The sequence below is a fragment of the Taudactylus pleione genome, unplaced genomic scaffold, assembly GCF_031769625.1.
Source record: "Taudactylus pleione unplaced genomic scaffold, aTauple2 ptg000019l, whole genome shotgun sequence".
Lineage (NCBI taxonomy): Eukaryota > Metazoa > Chordata > Amphibia > Anura > Myobatrachidae > Taudactylus > Taudactylus pleione.
Window position 1 is genome coordinate 18,101,398 of NW_028284421.1, and position 23,465 is coordinate 18,124,862.

The following is a 23,465-nucleotide window of genomic DNA, read 5'->3' on the forward strand; positions in this document are numbered from 1 at the left end:
ATATTGTCTGTGGCAGCACCCCCGTTATTTTTGATTTGGAGAGATTGAATCGTGGTTTATTGATCGATTACCTGCTCCCCTGCACTTTTCCCTGATTTGCAATGAAATGCTAATTTACCATGGTCCATTAAAATGGAAGCATACAAACAAGGAAATCAATTCCAGAGTAACCCGGTGGTTCTTAGCATTGCAACTGTTCCACTGTTATCTGGAGTATAGGCCGGTAACGCTGCACAACAATGCAGATGTTTTTCTTAGAACTATGCGCTCCCCACAAAGTCTGCATCACTTCCATGTTCCCAATGATTTCTCTACTGTGCAAATCTTCAGTGAAAATGGCCACGCCATTTGCCCTGTGATTTCTGCAGTGTCAGATAGTTCTAGCGCTACCTACAACTGTGTATTACACAAAATATCATGCTTTTTATTGGCTAACTTTCAATAGACAGATAAAACTAATCTGTAACTGTTTGCCCATAGTTGTATAGTGCAAATTTTAAACTTCAATGTTAATAAATTAAATCTTGTGTGTTAAGAAAGAAAAACAGAACATACAGTATTATCTTTTTATAGAGTTTAATTCCAATGGGAATTATAAAATTTCACTATAATATATAACATACATAAGTCATATAGGCTAAACCAAAATAAATATCTAGTGCCATTTCTGTTGAGTCGTTCAAGGAATTTCATTAGTGTTACATTTCTCTTACAGTGAACATCTTTAATAGCCAGGTGGCATTTAAAAACATATTTTTGTACTTTATGAATAAAAAACAAAATATTTAAAGGTTGACAGAATGATACTGACGTCTGATTCACCCCTGTGCTGTTCTTCTATAACTTGCAGTCATTATCATACATGCCTCATCTGTATAAAAGCAAGAAAGTGTGTCTGTCTGTCTTTGTCCTTTATACATGGCCAGAGTTTTGGACTTAGCTTGACCAAATTTAGCAGGGTGGGGTAGTTTGACCAGAATTAGCTTTTTGCCAAGGTTTGAACTTTGTCAGGGCCTCACACTGTCACATAATTCATAAAAATGGGGACACTCTTAAATTACACATATTCCGGGGCTGGCTCCAGTGGAAATCGTCAGTCTGCCAAAAACCTGTGTGAAAGCTACAAAAGTATCCTTTTAACCTCACAGTCTGAGCAAGTGTCAAACTTTATGACTCATGCAAGTTCATCCCCACACAGAGCCCATTCATGTTATGCTACACAGAGCCCATTCAGGTTATGCCATACAGTAGTGCCCGCAGCAGTAGTGCCCCTTATACATTATGCCACACAGTAATGCCCCTTGCACATTATACCACACAGTAATGCCCTGTACAGATTATGCCATAGTAGTAGTGCCCCATATAACACATAATTCCACACAATAGTAGTGCCACTTATTATGCCACACAGTAATGCCCCATACACATTATTCCCCCCAGCAACTCACCTCCCCATCTCCCTCTAGCAGCCTCTCATCTCCCCCTTTGTGCAATCAGCAGCCAGAAGGTGTGGATTTGGTGCCGAGCCGCCGACTAATTACAGCTGGCGCACTGGCAGGCAGTGGCAGACATGGACAGGCAGCTCTGATTGCTTCACGACCGGCGGCGCTGTCTCTCCATGTCTGCCTGCTGGTGCGAAAAGTGTAATCAGCTGACTAGAAGGTATTAAATCAATACCGCTGACAACCGAGCCCCCCTTGGCAGCCCTGACTGAACCGGCCCACCTTGTGTGCATGACTAGGTGCAGGGGAAGAGGCGGGCCACAGAGGCAGCTCGGGCACCATAGCAGTCACACCCTTTGCACCTAAAATAGTTACACCACTGTTTGCATGCATGTTAGCAAACAGTGGAGTTCTTTTCAGGATCAATGGAATCGGGTTATAGGCGAGTACAATGTAAACAAATAAAGGCTGTAGGTGTCCTTCAGGGTCCAGCCTTCAACCTGGGCAATGCCAGGTATCCCGGCTAATACCTATTATAGGCATTTTGAAAATGTTATACTGTTCACCAACATTGCTTGTTAAGAGTCCATTCACTAATAAGGCTCATTGACATGTCCATGGATTTGCTTTGCACTTATACATGGTTAAATGCATCATTGGTATAGCAATAGTGAGTAATATATTGTTCAGTTGCTGATTCTTCTTCATCTACTTCTTCAACGGTGTTGAAAATGAGCTTTAGTTTTTCAGGAACACACCAGTGCAAAATAAGTAATGTCATCCCAATGATAAAGCAAAGCAGACCTGAAATGACATATGAAAATGGCACATGAAAATGGCACATGAAAATAGTTCCAAATAATCTTCAAAGCCAAACAAGATAGAAAGAGAGGAAATAGGCATGGCAATGTGATCAAGCTAAAATGACAAAGAAGTGACAATGTTTAATCACAGAAGGGTAATAAAGTTAATACAAAGTGCATGAACTGTTACAATAAACTCCACTGCTTGTTGCTAAATGGAAACTATAAAATGCATGTTAGAGTTAAGTAGTTCTAGTCTGGATTTCTAATATACAATTACATTACATAGACATGTGGGTTAATCATTTAAGTGATATCCATAATCTAGTTTTATGTAAAGTCTGCTGATCTCTCCCCTGTTGCACCTGCCTCTAGCACACCTGAAATATGACCAGAAACTGATTGCCCACCAAGAACTCACAAATGAACAAGAACAAAGTACATTTTAAATTAAACAGAAAACTGATACCAATTATAATATAAAATAAGTTTATATGATGTTTAAGAAGAATCTGTAGGGAGAGTTTACCCAGAAACGTATATGTTCATATGGTTTAACCAGAATTTAAAAAATATCCAGCCTGAATATTATAGGGACTAAGGGGTCTATGCACTAACAATCGCAGTACTGCTGTGACTATTATGTACCTAACTCGCCATATGTATTTTCTTGTTAATAAAAATATCATGGGTATGTACTACCAGGAACTCGCAGGGACAGTGGTTGTGGTTACCGCTGTCCCCGCGAGTTATATCCACGGCATTTAGGAGAAGTCTTCCACAGAAGTGAAAAACTTCCCCGGGGGAAACTGACACTGTTCAAGTAGACAGCATCAGCTTCCAGAGCGGCCAGGGACTGCTGGGAGAGATCAAAAGATCTCTCTCCTACACCAGGAGCCCCCATAGGCTTACAGTAGTTTACACCATCTGAAGATGGTGTAAACTACTGGGGCTAAAAACTTTAGTACATAGGGGTCGTAGTCCCCATTGATAATAATGGGGACTGTGATCTACAGTGCTAATTAGCACTTTGCAGGAGATTTCACAGAAATCTCCATCAATGTGCTATTAGTACATAGGAACAATACTTAAAATTATGCATAAATTGCAGTTTCTGCATAAATGTATGTAGAAAATGGCTTGATACATAGGCCTCTAACAATAAGTAATGTGGCGGTGTTCCCCAAGAGTTTATATAGGCAAACAGCACAGAATAAGAAAAAAAGAAACTCTTTTTGTGTGCTCACTTCTTATCAATGACTGCTAAAATAAAATTTTATTTTAAATCACTAGAAAGTTGAAGCAAGTAGACATACAAACACTAGGGGCCAAATGTAATAGGGTGTCAGTTTTAGTTTAAATCCATCTCGCACCTTCTTGCATTTTTTGATGGTGCGAGTTGGTGCCGAGACTCGCTAATGTAATAGCCTGCAAACATTTTAGCTCAAGGCTACTACACTATGCGAATCTGTGTGAGTATTTGGCCATGTAACCTCACACCTTTTAATGCGACTAGCATTAAAAGGTGTGAAGTATACAGAAGCCTTCAAAGATCAGTGAGATCCGTGAATGCTTTTGTCTGTGGCATTACGTCCCCGCTAGAATAAGTTTGGTGCTGCTTATGAAAATTACTGGGGAATCCTACTCATTTTGTCCCCTGTATTCCAACAAGCAGGACCGGATCAGAAAAGCCCTGTGCTGGTACTTAAAATAAAGGGCTCCCCTATGCATTCTGGCTTCTGTATTTTTAGAACCAGGACAGGCTGTACAGAGTCCGGGGCTGGTTATGCTTCTGGGGAGAGGGTGAACACTTTTTTTTAAAAAGTATTTTCATATGTACACACAGAAACATACATGTATCTCATGGATATGTGCATGTTTCTGTGTTACTCTTACCCGCTCAGGATAAACTCGCTATCCTGAAGCAGGTCTATTGTTTTTGCGATTTGTCAGGCAGTAATATGTGCGTGTGATGGGAAGCACTCACACTCTATTACATTGTCAAAGTTCTATCTAGAGAATGGGATTTCCCAATCAGATAGCTACCACATCCTATCTAAGGGGTATATTTACTAAGCTTTGTTAGCAGATAAAGTGAACGGTGATAAGGTACCAGACAATCAGCTCCTAACTGTCATTTTTCAAACACAGCATGTGACATGGCAGTTAGGAGCTGATTGCCTGGTACCTTATCACCATTCACTTTATCTCCTAACACAGCTTAGTAAATAGACCCCTTTATCTGCTATTGAAAAATAGACCTTATTTCCTTATAGGTTATTATCTGTCTCTCTTAACTGCACCCATCATCTTGGTGATAAGAAATATATTACTATAATAATTCTAATAACAAGCATCCCCATTCTGTGTAGTCAGAATATAAAACATACATATCATAATTCTCTTACATATACAATTTGTCTTTACACACACAATTATATTGTTTGTAATACAACAATATTGCACACACTGGATACCATTTTGTCATGGACCGATCCAGCATTTTATGTTTTTTATTATGACTATGGGCGTTGCTTATATATATATATATATATATATATATACTCTCTATCGAGGCACTCATCTGGACTAAACAAACCACAGCTCTGCGTGTACTTGATCCAATGTTTTGGATTTTACTCCTTTGTCAAGGAACAGATATAAATCCTAGATGGGAGCAGGGGTGCCGAGAGGGGAGGGAGCGGGTGCTATTTGCCCAGGCCCGGGCTTCCTGAGGTACCCGGTGGGGGCCCAGGTCCGGCGCCGCCCCGCCCCCCTCCCTCACAGCAGCCAAGCACACAGCGTCTTCTATGTCTGTGGGGGGGAGCCAAGCTGCCGCCACAGCAGTCTTCTATGTCTGTGGGGGGGAGCGATCACACTGATTGTGCCCCCCCTGGCTTTGCGCCGGGCTGAGGGGCTCACAGCGCCCCCCTCCCCAGCGTGCCGCCATTTCAGAGGGACAAACTCCTGTCTTGATAAAGGAGATTGTCCCTCCGAAACGCTGACTATAATAGCCATTGTTGGTGATTTCATTCATGCTGCTTAGTCCCTGAGTGCCTTTACACCATACTGTTATATATTTGCTTGTTCAGTGAGGAGCACCGGGGCAAGGTGTATTTGAGTACTGGAGTGCTGGATCCTTTTGATATAGACTATATATATATATATATATATACAGTATAAATATACAGTATATATATATACATTTATATATATATAGAGTCCAAATTAATGGAATAGGCACTCACCAGCCAGTTGAAAGAGGTTTTTAATCACTCACATGATTTAAAACAATGGTCGAGTAACCCCAAGTCACTTGTGGTGGAGTTATGTTGGTGAACTTCTTGTCTTGACAAAGGTCTATCTGGACCGAAACGTCGACCATTGTTTTAAATCATGTGAGTGATTAAAAACCTTTTTCAATTGACTGGTGAGTGCCTATTCCATTTATTTGGACTTTATATGCATTTGGGACTTTTAATGCCTTTAATGGAGCACCCCACAATTTGGGTCTCTATTACAGTGAGTGCAGCTTTCTGGACTATTTATATATATATATATATATGTATATTTATATATATATATATATATATATATATATAACTCCATTCAGCGGGAGGCAATACTGGGCTTTAATGAATGTCAGTCAGGACTCATCTCTTACTCTGACCTTTCAGAAATTTAATATTTCCTTTATCAAGGATAAAGCCTTGATAAGAGATATATAACATTTCTGAAATGTCAGAGTAAATGATGAGTCCTGAGTGACATTCATTAAAGCCCAGTATTGCCTCCCGCCAAATGGAGTTATATATTTGCGGTCACTGCTGCGGGGGTGAGCACCCGAGCACTATAATGGTTGTTTGGAGTGCTGGTCCTATATAGTTATATATATACTGTATATATATATATATATATATATATATATAAAATGTCATAGTGTCTGGCTCTCCCTGTGTGATCCTATACTGCACCGGGTGCCCGCACAAAATTGGTTAGATACTAAGCCTGACGATAGTGCTGAATAAAGGGCAAAGGTAATACTTACCAGGTGAGAGCCATGTAATCAAAATCTCATTACCAGAACCATGTTGACACACACGCCCGCCCGCAAGGCCACGCCCACTTCAAAAGAAGCAGTGGCAAGCCTCGCACTAGACAACCAATCAGTGCATAGGGAAATCACATGTCAACGAGGTCAAGTGGGGCGGACACCCACTGCATCACCTCAAAGCGCTAAGGCACCTCCTCGCCACAGGCACCGGCGTCAGGTTTTGCCCAGCAACATAATAGCGTCATTGTCAAATATAGCATGAGTCATTGCAAACACGATGTATGGGGGCATGTCAGCACACTGGCTTGTCCCATATACAAAACCACATGATGTATTAGGTTGATGGATAGTTTAGCCCAGTGGTTCCCAAACTTTCTCAGTTCATTGCACCTTTATTCACTAAGAATTTTTTTGTGGCACCCCTAGGCCAGTGGGTAGAGAAAAGATCTAAAATGCCTAGCAACAGAATGTTTGCTTTGTTTCAAAGCAATTGGCAGATTTGATAAGTGATCTATGAAACCTGACAGGTACCTGACAACTTTCCTAGAATGTAAAACACCCAGATCCAGGCTTTTTTAGTTAGATGGGTAGCTTAGCCTATGAAATAGCAGCAGCAGCACAGTAAAACAACTTGTTACCAATGTAAACAATGAAAGTGGATAATCTCCATTACACTTTCATTATAGTAACTACTGTAGGTCAAAGCACAAACAGGGGGATTGTATACATCGCAGCTCATCATAGATATACAAGGCTCTCACTATAAGCATGCCAATGTGAATACAATATTAGACATGCATATACAGAATACATATTAAAAAAGTCAGCAAACCCAAAAAGAACAAAAAACAAAAACAAAACAAGCCTGGTGACCAAAGCATAATCTATAACAAAACATTGAATGAAATTTGTTTGTTTAAACCCTTAGGGGCAACATTATCTAAACCAAAAATCCATTTTGCCTCGCAGCATTTGAGTCCAAGCTGCCTCTGTGGCCCGCCGCTTCCCCTGCACCCAGTCATGCACACGGGGTGGGCCAGTTCAGTCAGGGCTGGCAAGGGGGCCTGGTTGTCAGCGGTGTTGATTTGATGCCTTCTTGTCAGCTGACTACACTTTTCGCACCAGCAGGCAGACATGGAGAGACAGCACCGCTGGTCGTGAAGCAATCAGAGCTGCCTGTCAATGTCTGCCACTGCCTGCCAGTGCGCTAGCTGTAATTAGTTGGCGGACCGGCAACAAACCCACACCTGCTGGCTGCTGATTCCACAAAGGGGGAGATGAGAGGCTGCTAGAGGGAGATGGGGGGCATAATGTGTATGGGGCATTACTGTGTGGCATAATAAGTGGCACTACTATTGTGTGGAATTATGTGTTATATGGGGCACTACTACTATGGCATAATCTGTACAGCTCATTACTTTGTGGTATAATGTGCAAGGGGCATTACTGTGTGGCATAATGTATAAGGGGCACTATTGCTGCATGGCATAATGTGTATAAGGGGTACTACTGTGTGGTATAACCTGAATGGGCTCTGTGTAGCATAACATGAATGGGCTCTGTGCGCCATTTCTCTATCACCACCCCTTACCAGCGGTGGCTGCCAGTCAATGACCATACATCTCTAAGATGCAAGTGAGTGTCTCTTCGCAAGGAAATGTTTTGCCACCGGCTTATTAGTCATCCCTGTGGTCAGTGACTGCCAAATCGAGCTTCAGTGATTGGCCATCCATTCACGGGAGGATCTCGTCATGAGGCCAATATATAACAAGGAGCAAGGGCAGGTGAGCATATAAATCACAAACTCACTTGTGCATGTGAGTCTGTGTTTCATTTTTATCAATGTACCCATATGGGGATGCTTAAATGAACTGCCAATTTTCATACTGCAGCAGATTATGCAATTAATGCACCAAAAACAACCAGTACGCATTTCCTTAGTCTTAGAAGATGATTCTCATACTGTCGGTCTCATCAAAAGTTGCCTTAGGGTTGCATCTTTACGCAAGGATAGCAGAGGTGTCTTGTATTTAAGTGGCAGCGATGTGTCAGTTTTTATAATCTGCCAATTCTTGTGAATTGCCTTCTGTACACTGAAGAGGTGGACAAAAAGAATAGTCCACAAGAAATAGCCACAGATCTTATATTTAACTTGTTGTCACATTCTTTAACCCTTAGTGAATCTTCTTTGTTAAACAAAGGTTTACCTTTTGTTCCACTCCAAAGACACAGTGAATTTCAGTGGGCTGTCAACCATTATAAAATGGGGAGACAGCTCAGATTACGAGAATTTTTTGGTGACATGACATCCATATAATGACATCCTACCCATTCTCAGACAACCTAGCTCTTTTGATCCAAATTCTATGAATTCGAGCATTAAAACTTTTCAACGGCCGACTGATGTTGATCATAAGACCAATTGTAAAAAGTATTTAGACAATTTAACCATAAGGCCCTTAAAGGTTTACAACAAAATCGTGATTTGGTTATACGGCCCGCCAATAAAGGCGGAGCCATTGTCTTACAAGATCTGGATGATTATGAGGCCAAGATAGTTAGACAATTGTCTGATAGTACTACATATAAGAAATTGACTTACAATCCTACTAGTGAAATTAAAAAGAAAGTGGATGACATTATAGATGATGCTGTCCTACATCGATGGCTAGACAAAACACTTGCTAAATGTTTAACGCTACAATTTCCTGTGTGCCCAATTTTGTACACACTTCCTAAGGTGCACAAAACTTTGAGAAAACCACTGATAATATTGGCATAGAGATCAATCCTGCAGCCTTTGGCCCAATATCTAAATAGTTTCCTTCAGGTTTTTGCTGATCAAATTTCCACATATATTAAGGACCCAGGTGATTTCATCTGTAAGTTGAAGGCTCTAGGAGAGGTCCCTTTGACCATGCTGTTCACGACCACCGATGTTGGGTTCCTCTACACCATCATCCCTCATGATGACGGTGTAGAGGCAGCATGGAAAGCCCTCATTCAAGTCCAAAATTACATTTCTTAGCTTCCAGTTGAGTTTTTGTTCGAACTCCTTAGATGTGTCTTGGAGTATAATTATTTACAGTATAAGGATGGCTTCTTTATGCAGTCCTCAGGGACTGCTATGGGGTCGAATGTGGCCCCGATGTATGCAAACATTTATATGCACTTCTTTGAACAGTCACGCATTCTCCCCAAGTATGGCAAGAATATTATGTATCTTAAATGTTTCATAGGTGATTTAGGTATGATTTGGTTTGGTGATCATGATAGTTTTATAATTATAATGAAAGAGCTACCTATGCCAATTAAGTTCACATACACAGTTACTAGTGAAGGGGTTGATTTTTTGGACCTGACTGTATTCAGGATTGGAACAAAGATTAAAACTACTTTGTTTCGTAAGACCACTGACCGTAACACACTGTTGCTCGCAAAAAGTTTCAACCCTGAACATCTCAAATCTAGCCTCCCTGTATCACAATTCTTGTATGTATTTCGAAACAATAGTGAAGCCGATATAACTGAACTTCAGTTGCATGGAATGGAATCATGTTTCTTACAATGAGGATACTCTCAAAAGGTTGTCCAGTCCTGCCTCGCTAAGGCAAGGAAAAAATTCCATAAGCCTATGTTAAGCGGATTAATCATGAGAAACTCAAGAACCATATTATTTCTTCAAGTCTGTATGACACACATACCACTAGTGTATAGAAGGCAATTCATAAGAATTGGCAGATTATAAAAACTGACACATTGCTGCCACTTAAAGACAAGACACCTCTGCTATCCTTGCGTAAAGCTGCAAGCCTAAGGCAACTTTTGATGAGACCAACAGTATGAGAATCATCTTCTAAGACTAAGGAAATGCGTACTGGTTGTTTCAGTGCATTAATTGCATAACTTGCCGCTGTATGGATATTGGCAGTTCATTTAAGCATCCCCATACGGGTAGATTGATAAAAATGAAACACAGACTCACATGCACAAGTGAGTTTGTGATTTATATGCTCACCTGCCCTTGCTCCTTGGTAGATATTGGCCTCACGATGAGATCCTTCCGTGAACAGATGGCCAATCACCGAAGTTCGGTTCGGCAGGTACTTGACCACAGGGATGAGGTGTTGGCAAAACATTTCCTTGCGGAGGGATACTCACTTGCATCTTTGAGATGTATGGTTATTTTTCTGGCAGCCACCATTGATAAGGGGCGGTAATAGAGAAATAGCATTTAAACGTTGCAAGGCAAAATGGATTTTTGATTTAGATACTGTTGCCCCCAAGGGTTTAAACAAATTTCATTCAATGTTTTTTTAATATGTATTCTGTATATGCATGTCTAATATTGTATTCGCATTGGTATACTTACAGTGAGAGCCTTGTATATCTATGATGAGCTGCGATGTATTATACAATCTCCCTGTTCGTGCTTTGATCTAGTTACTATAATGAAAGTGTAATGGAGATTATCCACTTTCTTTGATTACATTGGTAGCAATTTTTTTTGCTGTGTTTATGCTGATATCTGATAGGCTGATATCAGTGGTTCCCAAACTGTGCGCCGCAGCACCCTGGGGTGCCGCAGCCTGGTGATCCAGTCCGATTCCATATTAGATGGGCCGGCAAGTTATTAGACTAGCCGTACGCTGCAAAACCATAGCAGCCTCCGCGTGCGTCCATTTGCACAGAAACTCAGGACTGCATGCTTTGGCTCTGCCCCCTCCATTCTCCTCCTTCCTGCACGGCTGAGGCTGACCTGATTCCAGGCTGAAGTCTTGTCTCTCCTCCTGTGCCCCTGACTTGGTATTCCCTCTCCGAGATTGCGGAGTAATGATATCTCTGCAGCAGGACAGCAGTACTCCCATCTCCACCCCCAGCACTGCCTGCCGTCAGGCTGCTCTGCGTGCTCAGGAGTTTGAACAGGCAGCCAGCTGCTGGGGTTCACAGAGAGCAAAGGAGTGAGGAGCACTGGAATAAATTTATTGTAACTCTCTGCACAAAGAATCTGTGACAGCTCCACCTCCAGAGTGATGGCAGTGGGAGTCCTGCTGTGCAGTAGCTTTCTGCAAACTACAGCAGGAAAGAAGTATACTGTGTGTAGCTCACCTATGCCCCACCCTGTGTATACTGACACTGTGCAGCCACACCTGTGGCTTCACCCTGTCTACACTGACATTGTGCAGCCCATCCGTGTCCCCATGCTGTGTGCACTGACACTGTGTAGCCTCATCTGTGCTCTTAACCCATGTACACTGGTATTGTGCTACCCCACCCCGTGTACACTGGCACTGTGAGGACCACTTTTGCCCACACCCTTTACACACAGGCACCAGGGTTGGATCCGGGGAGGGGAGAGATCAGGGCAATCACCCCCCTTAAGACCACCCCATATCACACAGCTTCCTGCTGAGCTCAGAGAGTTGCAAAGTACTACAGCAACTTCCCACCGCTGCACAGTCACACACACAGGGATGGGATCAAATACTGGCAGCGGCAGCCCGGCGGGTCTAAATCCCGACAGCTAAAGGTAAGTTCGGGTGTCGGGATTTAGTAGTGGGGCTAATGATAGGTGTCGGGATTTTGATGACTATCTTTAGTCCCATGTCGGGATGTGTGTGTCGGGATATCGGTGGGTGGGGTAGTGCCCGCTGGTATCCTGACCGCATCACCAGGGATGTGCTCACATCCGGGAGAGAGAGGTGTCTCTGCCCCAACTTCTGTGTGCCAGGTCCCTGAGACCATCACACTTCCCACTGCTGCTGCCAGTAATCATGTGCTGCTACAGCGCAGGCTGGTGGTAAGTGGCACACTAAGGATTGGGTCAAGTGGGCAAAGTTCCATTACCCACCTAAAAAAGCCTGGATCTGGGTGTTTTACATTCTAGGAAAGTTGTCAGGTACCTGTCTGGTTTCATAGATCACTTATCAAATCTGCCAATTGCTTTGAAACAAAGCAAACATTCTGTTGCTAGGCATTTTAGATCTTTTCTCTACCCACTGGCCTAGGGGTGCCACAAAAAAAGTCTTAGTGAATAAAGGTGCCATGAACTGAGAAAGTTTGGGAACCACTGGGCTAAACTATCCATCAACCTAATACATCATGTGGTTTTGTATATGGGACAAGCCAGTGTGCTGACACGCCCCCATACATCGTGTTTGCAATGACTCATGCTATATTTGACAATGACACTATTATGCCTGATGCTGGTGCCTGCAGGAAGGAGGTGCCTTCCTGCATTGAGGTGATGCAGTGGATGTCCGCCCCATGTGACCTCGTTAACATGTGATTTCCCTATGCACTGATTGGTTATCCAGTGTGAGGCTTGGCACTGCTTCCTTTGAGTGGGCATTGCCTTGTGGACCATGCCCACACCCTTGCGGGCCACTTGAGATTTTGATTACATGGCTCTCACCTGGTAAGTATTACCTTTGCTATGTATTGAATGCTGTTTAGCTGTTATTATTGCACCTTCCTCAATGGCTTGAACATTGTGTGGCAATAAAGGTCTCACATGAAACCGAAATGTTGGATCTAGCCTTTCATATAAGACTGGTGGTATGTAAATAAAAGGATTTCTTATCATTGCAATGGTGAGTGCCTTCGCAGTTTTTGATTTTTATACACAAGTGGCCCCCAGATTTCCTGATGGTTACATTGTGGCTGCACCCCAAACGGATCATATTGCTGCAGTGAGTGTGGGTCTTACTGGAACTTATATATATATATATATATATATATAAAATAACTCTACTATTTTTGACCCGTCTGTCACTGGGTTGTGGGCAGAGCACAGTGGTCCACTTTGTCTGGCGTTGTCTGGGATTTTTATCCTCCACAACCCCCAACTGCCTATCCCCCTTATCTCTATTCCCATCTGCCATGTCTCTCTCTATCTCCTCCTCTTTATCCCGTCTCCCTCCTCCAAATTCCCTTTTACTCTATCGTCTTCTTTTATTTAGATCCCACTGATTGAAAGATCATACAGGTCTCCAGTAGTGCTATGGGGACAATACTGGAGGAGCTGCCTGGTGTGTCCCCTTACACAATTCTGTGTTTTCCCATCATTCAATGTATCTCTCTAATCTCCTCTTTGTCCCATCTCCTTCCACTCTCCTTTTTTTTCCACCCATTTTTATGTATATTTTACTAATAAAAAGATCAGATGGCTTTCCAGTAGGGCCGAGGGAGCAATAAAGGATGAGCTGCCTGGTGCCCCGGTCTCTCTCTTTTTTTTTTTTTGTCAGCTCAGACTACCTGCATCTGCTCACCAACTTGGGGATGACATGCAGAGTAATTATGGCAAGCTATACCATGGCTGTGTGCTGACATCTTCATCGTGGTCATCCCTGAGTAGGCAGTAAGTCTGGTAATAAAAGTCAGTGGGCATTTAGCGGACATGTAGAGTAGTAAAGAGAAAGATGTCTGCCTGTTGACAACTTAATAGCAGAGGGGCTGATAGAAGTCAGCGGGAAGGGGAGCATGTATGGTGAGGAGGTAGTTCTGCTCTGTTGTTTCCACTGTAGTGCTGTCCTGGAGGATATGAGATTCAGGGGGAGATGTACTAAGCTCTGGAAAGTGATAAACTACCAGCCACTTAGATCCTAACTGTCGTTTTACAGGCTGGGCTTGACATTTAGAAGCTGATTGGTTGGTACTTTATCACACTCCAATGTATCACTTTCCAGAGCTTAGTACATCTGCCCCTTTATGGGCCTGATTTAGCAGTGCACGCAGTCTGCTGGGCTCGCTCGCCTGCCAGCCTGAGAAAGCTGAGGCTTACTCAGCTGGCCAGCCACCTGGCGCCGTCCATCATCGCGATCATCAACCATCGATGTTTGCAATGTTTGCAATGGTGATCCCAGCCTGTGACCTCCGTCACAGTGCTGTGATCGCAAATGCAGCAGGGGGTGTCATACACTTCCTGCTGCATTTGCATTATTGCAAGGTTCGCAATTCCAAAGCTACCTGCATGCTTCTTTGCAATTGCGATCCTTGCTGAATCAGGCCCTATGTCTGGATGTCAGGCAGCCAGTGAGAACTGTGAGAGGAAGGAAAAAGTGGCCATGTCTTTCATCAGGATAAAAATCTGGACTAAATTTGCTTTGCCACTATTGGTTTGAGACATTAAGCATGACATGGTTTATCTATGATGCACCCTCTAGTTGAAATTGCCTGTACTTGAGGTCTATGGTTGCTATATACAGTGACGCAGCTCTAAAACAGGAGCAGGAGTAGCATAACAGTGAATTGCCCTCTAGCCAGCACTGCTCAGTTTGTCACTGATGTCTATCTGATGGTGCATACACACGGTCAGATAAAAAGGACGATATAAACGATAACGATATTATTTATAATTTATATCGCCCTTTTTTGTAACCCCCTCTAACAACCAAACGATGATCGATGCGCGGGCACGGATGGTCGATATCAATATTGTTGATTGCGGGTCGTTACATTGTTTTGGGGTTGGTGTATGTTGCTGGATGTTCGATATCGAACATCCAGCACATGCAGAACGATCAGACAACGATATCTGATCGTTGTCTGATCATCCTGTGTGTACGGGCCATGATTCTTGTCCATCCACTATAGGGGAGAAAACTATTTACGGTAATTGATCAAAAAGAAAAAATAAGCTTGTATCTTTCTTTCATCTTAGGTAAGTGCTAAAAACATAAATTAGTATTTAACTCACCTGTTGCCAGACTCAGCCAGAAAGATGCTCCATATTGTGTTTTCAGAGACTCTGATCCGAACTGTATATTACAAAATGTTACATTTCTCACAGTTGCATAAGAAATTAGTGAGAAAATGATGAAAGCCGCAGTTCCTAGAATCATATAAGCTCCATATATGAAAACAGGCATAGAGAATAGAATATTGCTGATAATCCAAAAGCAAAATGCCACCCTGTAAAGCAAAATTCAAGATTTACAGTTAATTATGTTTCTTAAGCATCAATATACAACACAGGTTATTTCTGAGTGCAAGACAGTATATCTTCCACTTTCAGATTCTTGTCCAAAATGAAGCAGAGCAGAGGCCTCTTCGGAGTGGTAAATGTGCAGTTGGAGCAGGCACCAGATCATCCACATTAAGGATAGGCCCCTGCTCTGCTCATTACTCAAAATATGCAATAGGGTCTAGCAATGTATTGTACTATTCCTGCATGTAACGGGATCCATGATGGGATGTAGTTATGGGACCGGCGGCCGCGATGCCGCCATTCTAAATCCCGATGTGGGAAGCCCGACACGGGACTTAAGATAGGCATTGAAATACCGCCACCTATCTTAATCCCGACACCGGAATCCAGAAGGACACCAGCCCGGTTAGGTTTAGGCAGTGTAGCAGGGTTAGGTTTAGGCACCCCTAGGGGGGAGAGTTAGGGTTAGGCACCACTGGGAGGAATTAGGGGCATGCACTAAGGAGGTGGGTTAGGTTTAGGCAAGAAGGGGGGGAATCTTAGGTTTAGGCACTAACGGGGACAGTTAGGGTGCGGGGTACCCAACCCCTGCCACGATACCAATCATCGGTATGCTGCTTTGGTATTTTGACAGGAGGCATCCGGACAGCTGGCATTACATACTGATTCCCCTGTAACTATGCAGGTTTTCAGTATGTACATGTATGGCTGGCTTTGATTTACCAGTAACAAAGCATTGACTACACTGGAAATATCATATAATTATGTAGAACGAACTCCTATAATTCTATGATGTGGTCAAAAGGTCAACAATGACATTGTCCACAGTCCTATTGTTGACACCACAATGTTGACAGCTGTGATTATGATGATGACATTGTTAAAATGTCTACAGACAATGTGTGGATTTTCTCAGAATGTCGATAGGTGAAATGTCAATATTGTCAGAATGTCTATATTATGGCTAGGCTGAGGATGGGAGGATTAGGGTTAGGCTGTGGCGAGTGGTTAGGGTTAGGCACTAGATGGAGGGTTGAGGTTAAGGATTAGGGTTAGGGGAGAATTTCTCACCCGAATGCAAGAGAATTGGAGCTCTGACCTGGGAAGTCACAGTCACATGACAGCCGGGACGAGGAAGACACTGCTGGAGTCACTGCAGCCGCTTGGAGCAAGTAAGTCACCACTGGACCACCAGTGATGATATGTCGACATTCTACCATGTCAACATTTTATCACAATCAACATTATGATTGTTGACATATACAGTGTCAATATTATGACCATGTCGATATAATGAATGTTGAGATTACTGTCGACATATCATATCAAACCCTAATTCTACATATATAGTTATGGTCATATGACTTTCCATTATGAAGTAAGGAGGTGCGACCACTAACATCAAGTTTAAATGTTACATCAAAAGTTAAATAAAAATGTATTGCCTTTTATTATACTAATACAATACCTGTATTTTATTCACAGTTATAGATAAAATTGCTGTTTAAGGTATATTTACATGAGAGTCTGGGATCGGAAAGTCTGCACTCTGTAAACAGCACTGTTATCTATGATTGTGAATATAAATACAGGTTTGTGACTGAAGGGTATAATGCTTGTCTCGACCAAACATACCATAACAACACTGGTGTATATGACTGCATATATAACACAGGGTTGTGACTGCAGGGTATAATGCAGATCACAGAAAAGGTTTTCTTATACAAGATTAGAATACTGAGTGCTGCCATTTATTTATCACGTTATTATAACAGGAGGTAGCTGAAGTCCTAGCTGTCGGGATCCCAACGTTAAGTACTGGGGTTAGGGGAAGGGTTAGGGGTTAGAGTTAGGCACTAGGGGGAGAGTTAGGTTTAGGCATTAGGGAGGAGGGTAGGTTTAGGGTGCGTGGAGAGAGGGTTAGGGTTAGGATACTTACCGACAGGTGTCGGGATCCTAACACTGTCAGGATGCCGGCAACGGGATTCTGACCGCTGGGATCCCGAGCTCCGGCATCCCGTACCCAGCCCATTATAACATACAGTAATATTATATAAGAAATGTGAGATATAATGTACTAAACCTGACATTTGGTTAAAACCTGTTCACAGTATCAACTTGGAATTATTCATCCATATTTTATTAACACAGTATATTTGCATTATATATTCTAAACTAGTGATGTGCGGTTTGGTTTTGGCTCAGATCTTCCCGCCAAGTTTGGATCTCTGAACGAGGCAAAAAGTCATTATTATGTGCAGGCTCGGTTCTACTCGGTTCCGTTCGTTTTTTTTTTACCGAATCTTATTGGCTATCCAAAACTCGTGACAGCTGAAACCCAATAAGATTCGGGAAAAAAAACCGAACGGAACCGAGTAGAACCGAGCCTGCACATCCCCTGGCACATGTTTGAGAAACATGACATTTTGTCCATATAAGATGATATTATGCCTTGTTCTGGCTTGTTCTGCTGCATTCTAAGGTCCGTACATGGCAGAAAGATCTGAGCCAAAACCGAACCGCACATCTCTAGTTTAAACACAGAAAATGTAAAGATCTTATTTTCTACCACAGATAATACACTGAAGTAAGGATTAATAATTATGACTTCTAAGGTGTAATTGTTACTGTATATAGTAAAATGTTAAACTAAATTGCAAATTGTTACTAATGAACCAACCCAACTAACAGGTCTCTGTATGCAACTTTTACATATTGTTTGAATATGCCTGAAGGGTGGAGTAGCTAATTTAATTCACGTCATTTTATTTTCTCATTCCTTATTTTAAAATTTTGCTGAGATTCAATATTGTCTTAGTATAATACATAAAATTTATGTTATAAATTGTAGACAAAGAGCGTTATGTCAAGCGCTACACCATCATCAATCGATATGCCTGAAAATGTATTGGCATTAGTATTGATCTAATATCAATACATTTTCAGGCATATCAATTGATAATGGTGTAGCGCTTGACATAACGCGCTTTATCTATAACTTTACCTCGCGAGATAGGACTTCTCGCTTGTCAAGCAGCTCCCGCATAGATATACATTTCCTTGGAGCGCTGTTAATTCTGTTATCTAAATGTTATAAATTGTGCATCACACAAGACAATACATTTTTCTTTTTCTTTTGATAAAGTAAACTCATCAGCAAGAACAATATTTAGACCAAGCAACAGGTGAGGGATTCATTTATTTGTATTTATTTTTTCTTATTTTTTCTTTGCCATTTCTTTTTTGTCTACCTTAAATGTTATTTTTATTTTATTTTACAATTTTAATGTATATAAACATCCATCATTGTTTTCCATTCCCTTGTTGCAACTTTAAATATGTGCTGCTATACTATTTAATAAAGATATTAATCTATAAGACAGGGCTACATTTAGTTATCGCAAAAGTGAGTTACCCTTAGTTCCTAGAACTCTAAAATAGAGTCTTAAAAACAAAGTACAATAAATAAATAAAAATCTGGTGGTGGTAACTTATTGTTATTTCATACAGTCAATTATAGTAAGTTCTTGTTTACACAAAAGTAACATGACAATAATGGTAAGATATACCAAATCACCTAAAAATTGTAGTGTGTTTATGAAACTGTCTATAACAGTGGATCCCAAACTTTTTTGAGTCAGGGCGCCATAGAGTATCAGGATTGTTTCCCCGGCACCCCTTAGGTTAAGTTTGTTATTGAGAAACTCAGAAATAAATGTAGTGAAGTAAATTGTGATTACCTGTCATCCTTTGGTTCAGTTATGTGGTGGTGGACAGGTTTGCACTTCTGTTTGCCCACATATTTGCATTACATTGACCATAAATAATTTAATTTGGTGCTGGACCACCATACTGAGGCACCCCTGCAAGTGTCCCGAGGCACCCCAGGGTGCCACGGTGCACAGTTTGGGAACCACTGGTCTCTTTATAAAACAGCACTATAGAAATGTGAAAGAAAATCTTAATAAAATAAATTTTGTGGCTGTGTTTCAATATAGTCATAATTGTGCGACATATTACAATTCTACGTAGAATGAATGACATATTATACAACCTATTATTAACTTGGAAATGTCACTTACCACATACATGCTGAAGCGTAATGACCAGATATTCTGTATTGGCTAAATAAGCCGCATGGGTCATACTGGGTGAATTTTTCTGCCACGTACAGAATAGGGTTAGGGAGACCTCTATTCAGACCATCAATGTAATACTGATTGAAATTTGATCCAAAGCTCCAGAGAAACTGTTCATTATAGTCAATTGTCTCATTAATTTGGTGAATGGGATTTCCTTTTGAAAACAAAAATACAAAAATTTAGAAACTCGTGGGATAATTAAGTGCCATTTGTTTGTATAATTGTCCAGTTCCTCCAGCATAGATGAACTTACTAAATTTACCAAATAGTTTTATCCAGTAGTTCTCAACCTCAACCAAGTATCCCCACCAGGTCATGTTTTAAGGATTTCTGTCTGTGGAAGCAGGTGGGATAATTACTGAACCAGCAAAATAAAATAAATCAATTGTGCATGACAAAATATGGCCTGTTGGTTGTACTTGGGGCCTGGAGTTGAGAACCCCATGTCTAATATTTGCACAATGTTTGTCCATTTCTGAGAAGATGAAACCCAATTTATTCTAATTTGAGCCAGGTCTTCATGTGTGTGTCAAAATTGATTGCTTAGTGAACATGTTAAACGACCAAGTCAACATGTGTAGCCATCATTATATGAGAAATTAAACCTTTTTACCAGTTAGCCATAAATATGCAACATTTGTCAACCAATATGATTAGTCTCATCCAAATTAACTTAATACAACAATATTTATGGCCGATTAACAGATGAAAACCTGTTCCTATCAGAAGTGATTGAGCAGAATTTAAAACTGGTCACCCAGTTGTCCCCATTGACATGCATGTGTGCTATCAACTAAGGAAAACGTTCTTTGTTCATCTGTCCCATTTGTCCCTCTATGTGTGTAGCCATCATAAAGTAGATTATCACTATACCTTCTTTTTAATCACTTGAAATAAACAATTATTATTTTAGATACTTTAATATTACTGTATATTTGTGAAGTAAATACATTCTATGATGTGTCTACTATAGTCTCACCTTTTAAGGTTATATTGACACCTTTAAACCCAACCTGTACTCCAATGCTAGCATTCACTATGGCATCACTGAACGATTTGTATGTAGTTGTAGCATCGACTGATCCAACCTCCCAGTCAGTGGTGAAGTTCACAGCTGCAGATATTAGTGATAATAGTGTTTTATTTATTAAGATATAATGTACAATATATTTACTGTTTAATTGTTTATACATAAATAATATACTGTATTAATAGTAGGATCTCTTGTATAAACTTCTGTAAAATGTATACAATGAGCTATGATGTCACTAGTTATAATTATTGGGTTCTGATGTCATCACTCCAGAGTTCATTAAGATAACTTGTAAACATATGCATTCTAAAGGTCACCTCAGCTTACCATGGACTTTACAGCCTTGTGACTTTAAATGACCATGGAACTCTTCTTTGACTTATTCATATTAGTTACTGTAGAGGATACGTTAATCCCATATGTTCTATGCTATGCAATGGCAATGCACTCTTCCTTGCTTTGGAACAATTACAGATCTGTCACAATACAATTTAGACTCAATATCACAGTGGAGGTCTATATGATATGAATTTAAGTGTCCAGGAAACCAGTAAATTGCTTACCAACTGTTACAGCTCCTATAAACAGGCTTATTATAACTCTGCATGCCCAGGATATTCTCTGTGAACAAAAAGAGATTGTTTCTTTTATTTAGTACATATTTACATTGGTATAAAACAGTAATGAGATCATGTGTGCATATATATTTTGGTTTCTCAGCAGACAACTGACTAAAAACATGCTAAGGGTTTAATGCTATAAAAATGTATTTTATAGTTTAAATCCTAGGGACACTGTTGCCAATAATAGAAGGTTGATATTTTTTTGTTTTGTTTTCCGAGAAACTATTCAGATAGTCTCTTCTTAAGTAATTTAGTACAGAAAATAGTAAAGTTTATAACAAAATGTAATAGAAAGGAATGCAAATGTCTACAAATTAACGAATGTTTGGGGCACAGCACTGCCAGATCATATATTATGCTGGCCATACACTATACAATTATCGGGGCGATCCTGCCGATATCCGCGGATCGCCCCGATAATTGTACTGTGTGTGGGGGCGACCAAGATCAAAATATCGATCGGTCTGGCATGCCAAATCGACCAGCATGTTGGACTGATGCGATATTTGCAAGCTTGTAGTCGGCCGCATCGGGCAGTGTATGCGGTCACTGCCCGAGCGACCAACTTTTCCCCCAGTTCTCTGCATGTGCATGCACTCACCTTTCTATCCCCAGCGACTGCAGAGCTGAGCCGACGAACTTCCGGGTAGCCGCTGTTCACTTCCGGCGTCATAGATTAGTTGAAGTCTAGGCAGTCCCGTGAGCCAATCAGCGGTCGCGCTGACTGTAGAGCGCCTGCTGATTGGCTCCGGCTACTGACAGTTCCCACGTGGTGTGACTCAGCCCACGTGGGAACTGTCAGTTGCCGGAGCAAATCAGGGGGCGCTCTACAGTCAGCGCTGCCGCTGATTGGCTCACAGGACTGCAATGCCCCATGAAGAGCCGAGAGCTGCCATTCGGGAGCTGTGTGTATGTGTGACAACACACATACACATAGCTGTGTTCCGTGGATCGGGTAAGGACGTTTTTTTGTTTTTAAACACCCATGGATTACTGCGGAGACCAGCGCTGGATGTAGGTGAGTATGAAATCTTTCTTTGCAGGCCCATTTTTTTTGGATATTCTACGTGGAGAATGGGACAGAACATCTGGTATAGGTAAGTATGTGTGAATGGGTAGGTGTATGTAATAAACTTATACTGGGCACGGTGTGTGTGTTTTGGATTTTTTAACCTATTTATTTTACAGTGAAATTACACGTGCCGCATGTCTGCTGGCACTTGTAGTTCCACAAGTGCAATATGGCAGGCATGCTGGCACTTGTAGTTCCACTGTAAAGTACAATAGTGCTACATTATTTGGCCCCCCTATTACCCCCATACCCACCGCTCCAGGGGTATGGGGATGAGCCCCAGGATTCAGCGTAAGCCTGTGGTGCTCGGGAGAGGGGGGACCCTTTTTTGGGGGGCCCCCGACTCCCCCGAGATCACCGGCTTGCGCTGACCGACTTGGGGTGTAATGCTCTGGACCTGGGGCCCCGGTGATTGGGTCTCCGGGCTGTGGCATTACACCCCGGACGGTTGGGTCTGGTGCTGGTCTTAAATATAGGGGGTACCCCACGTCTTTTTTGCCCCCTATATTTAAAACCAGCACTAGTCCCTGCAACATGGTGTTGGTTTCTAAAATACGGTGGAACCCTACACATTTTGTTCCCCGTATTTTTAGAAACCACCACTGGCTGGCAAGCCTGGGGCTGGTTTGCCTTTTGGGGGGGGACCTTATGTCATTTTTTTTGTAAATTTTTGCTACTTTTTTTACAGGTTCAACAACAACGGGAATTTTCGGGAAATATTCTAGGAACCCCCCCTAAAGATGTGTAGACATGGGGGATCAATATGGGTCCCCCATTTATAACTACTGATTGAAGTCGTGGTTTATAATTGCCGCGGCAAGTGCATAAATGTGACTTTGAAGAAAGTGATGCAGAAGAGCATTTAGAATTTTTGGGGGGCGAAAATAACTATGCCCAGCAAATTTGGGGTACTTGAAAATGGGGGTCAGCATATTTTATAGTTGCTAAAGTGCAAATTCTTTTGTCCCTCCCCTGTGAGGGAACAAAAATATGACAGAGCCTGGCAGATTTTTGCTTGAAAAAATCTGTTGGTTGTGTTAAAATATCTGTCAGTGTATGGGCAAGATATCTGTTGCTTTTAAATTGGTCTGTTGGTCAGACAGATATTTTTATCTGTCAGTGTGTGGGCAAGATATCTGTTGCTTTTAAATTGGTCTGTCGGTCAGACAGATATTTTTATCTGACAGTGTATGGCCAGCATTAGTTGTAGTGCAGGTAGAATTTGGTAGAATTTGGAATTACAATTTGATTTGGTACTGGATCACCACATAATCCAATATAATAACTACTGTATTTAAACATTGATGCTGGATTACTACACTAATAATTCTGTTTGGTGTTGATTATATTCTTGATAAACCACAATA

General features: G+C 41.5%; 1 protein-coding gene across 1 annotated transcript in view; it reads right to left on the reverse strand.

Moving 5' to 3' along the window:
- Positions 1-641: 641 nt before the first annotated feature.
- Positions 642-23,465, reverse strand: part of DUOXA2 (dual oxidase maturation factor 2) — a 30,695-nt gene continuing 7,871 nt past the window's right edge. Inside the window, exons 3-7 of the mRNA XM_088445742.1 lie at positions 20,967-21,024; positions 20,350-20,484; positions 19,311-19,524; positions 14,998-15,212; positions 642-2,246 (exon numbers count right to left, since the gene is read on the reverse strand). Coding sequence (XP_088301868.1) covers positions 2,077-2,246; positions 14,998-15,212; positions 19,311-19,524; positions 20,350-20,484; positions 20,967-21,024 — 792 coding nt within the window. The 3' untranslated portion in view covers positions 642-2,076. The remainder of the gene's footprint in view (positions 2,247-14,997; positions 15,213-19,310; positions 19,525-20,349; positions 20,485-20,966; positions 21,025-23,465) is intronic.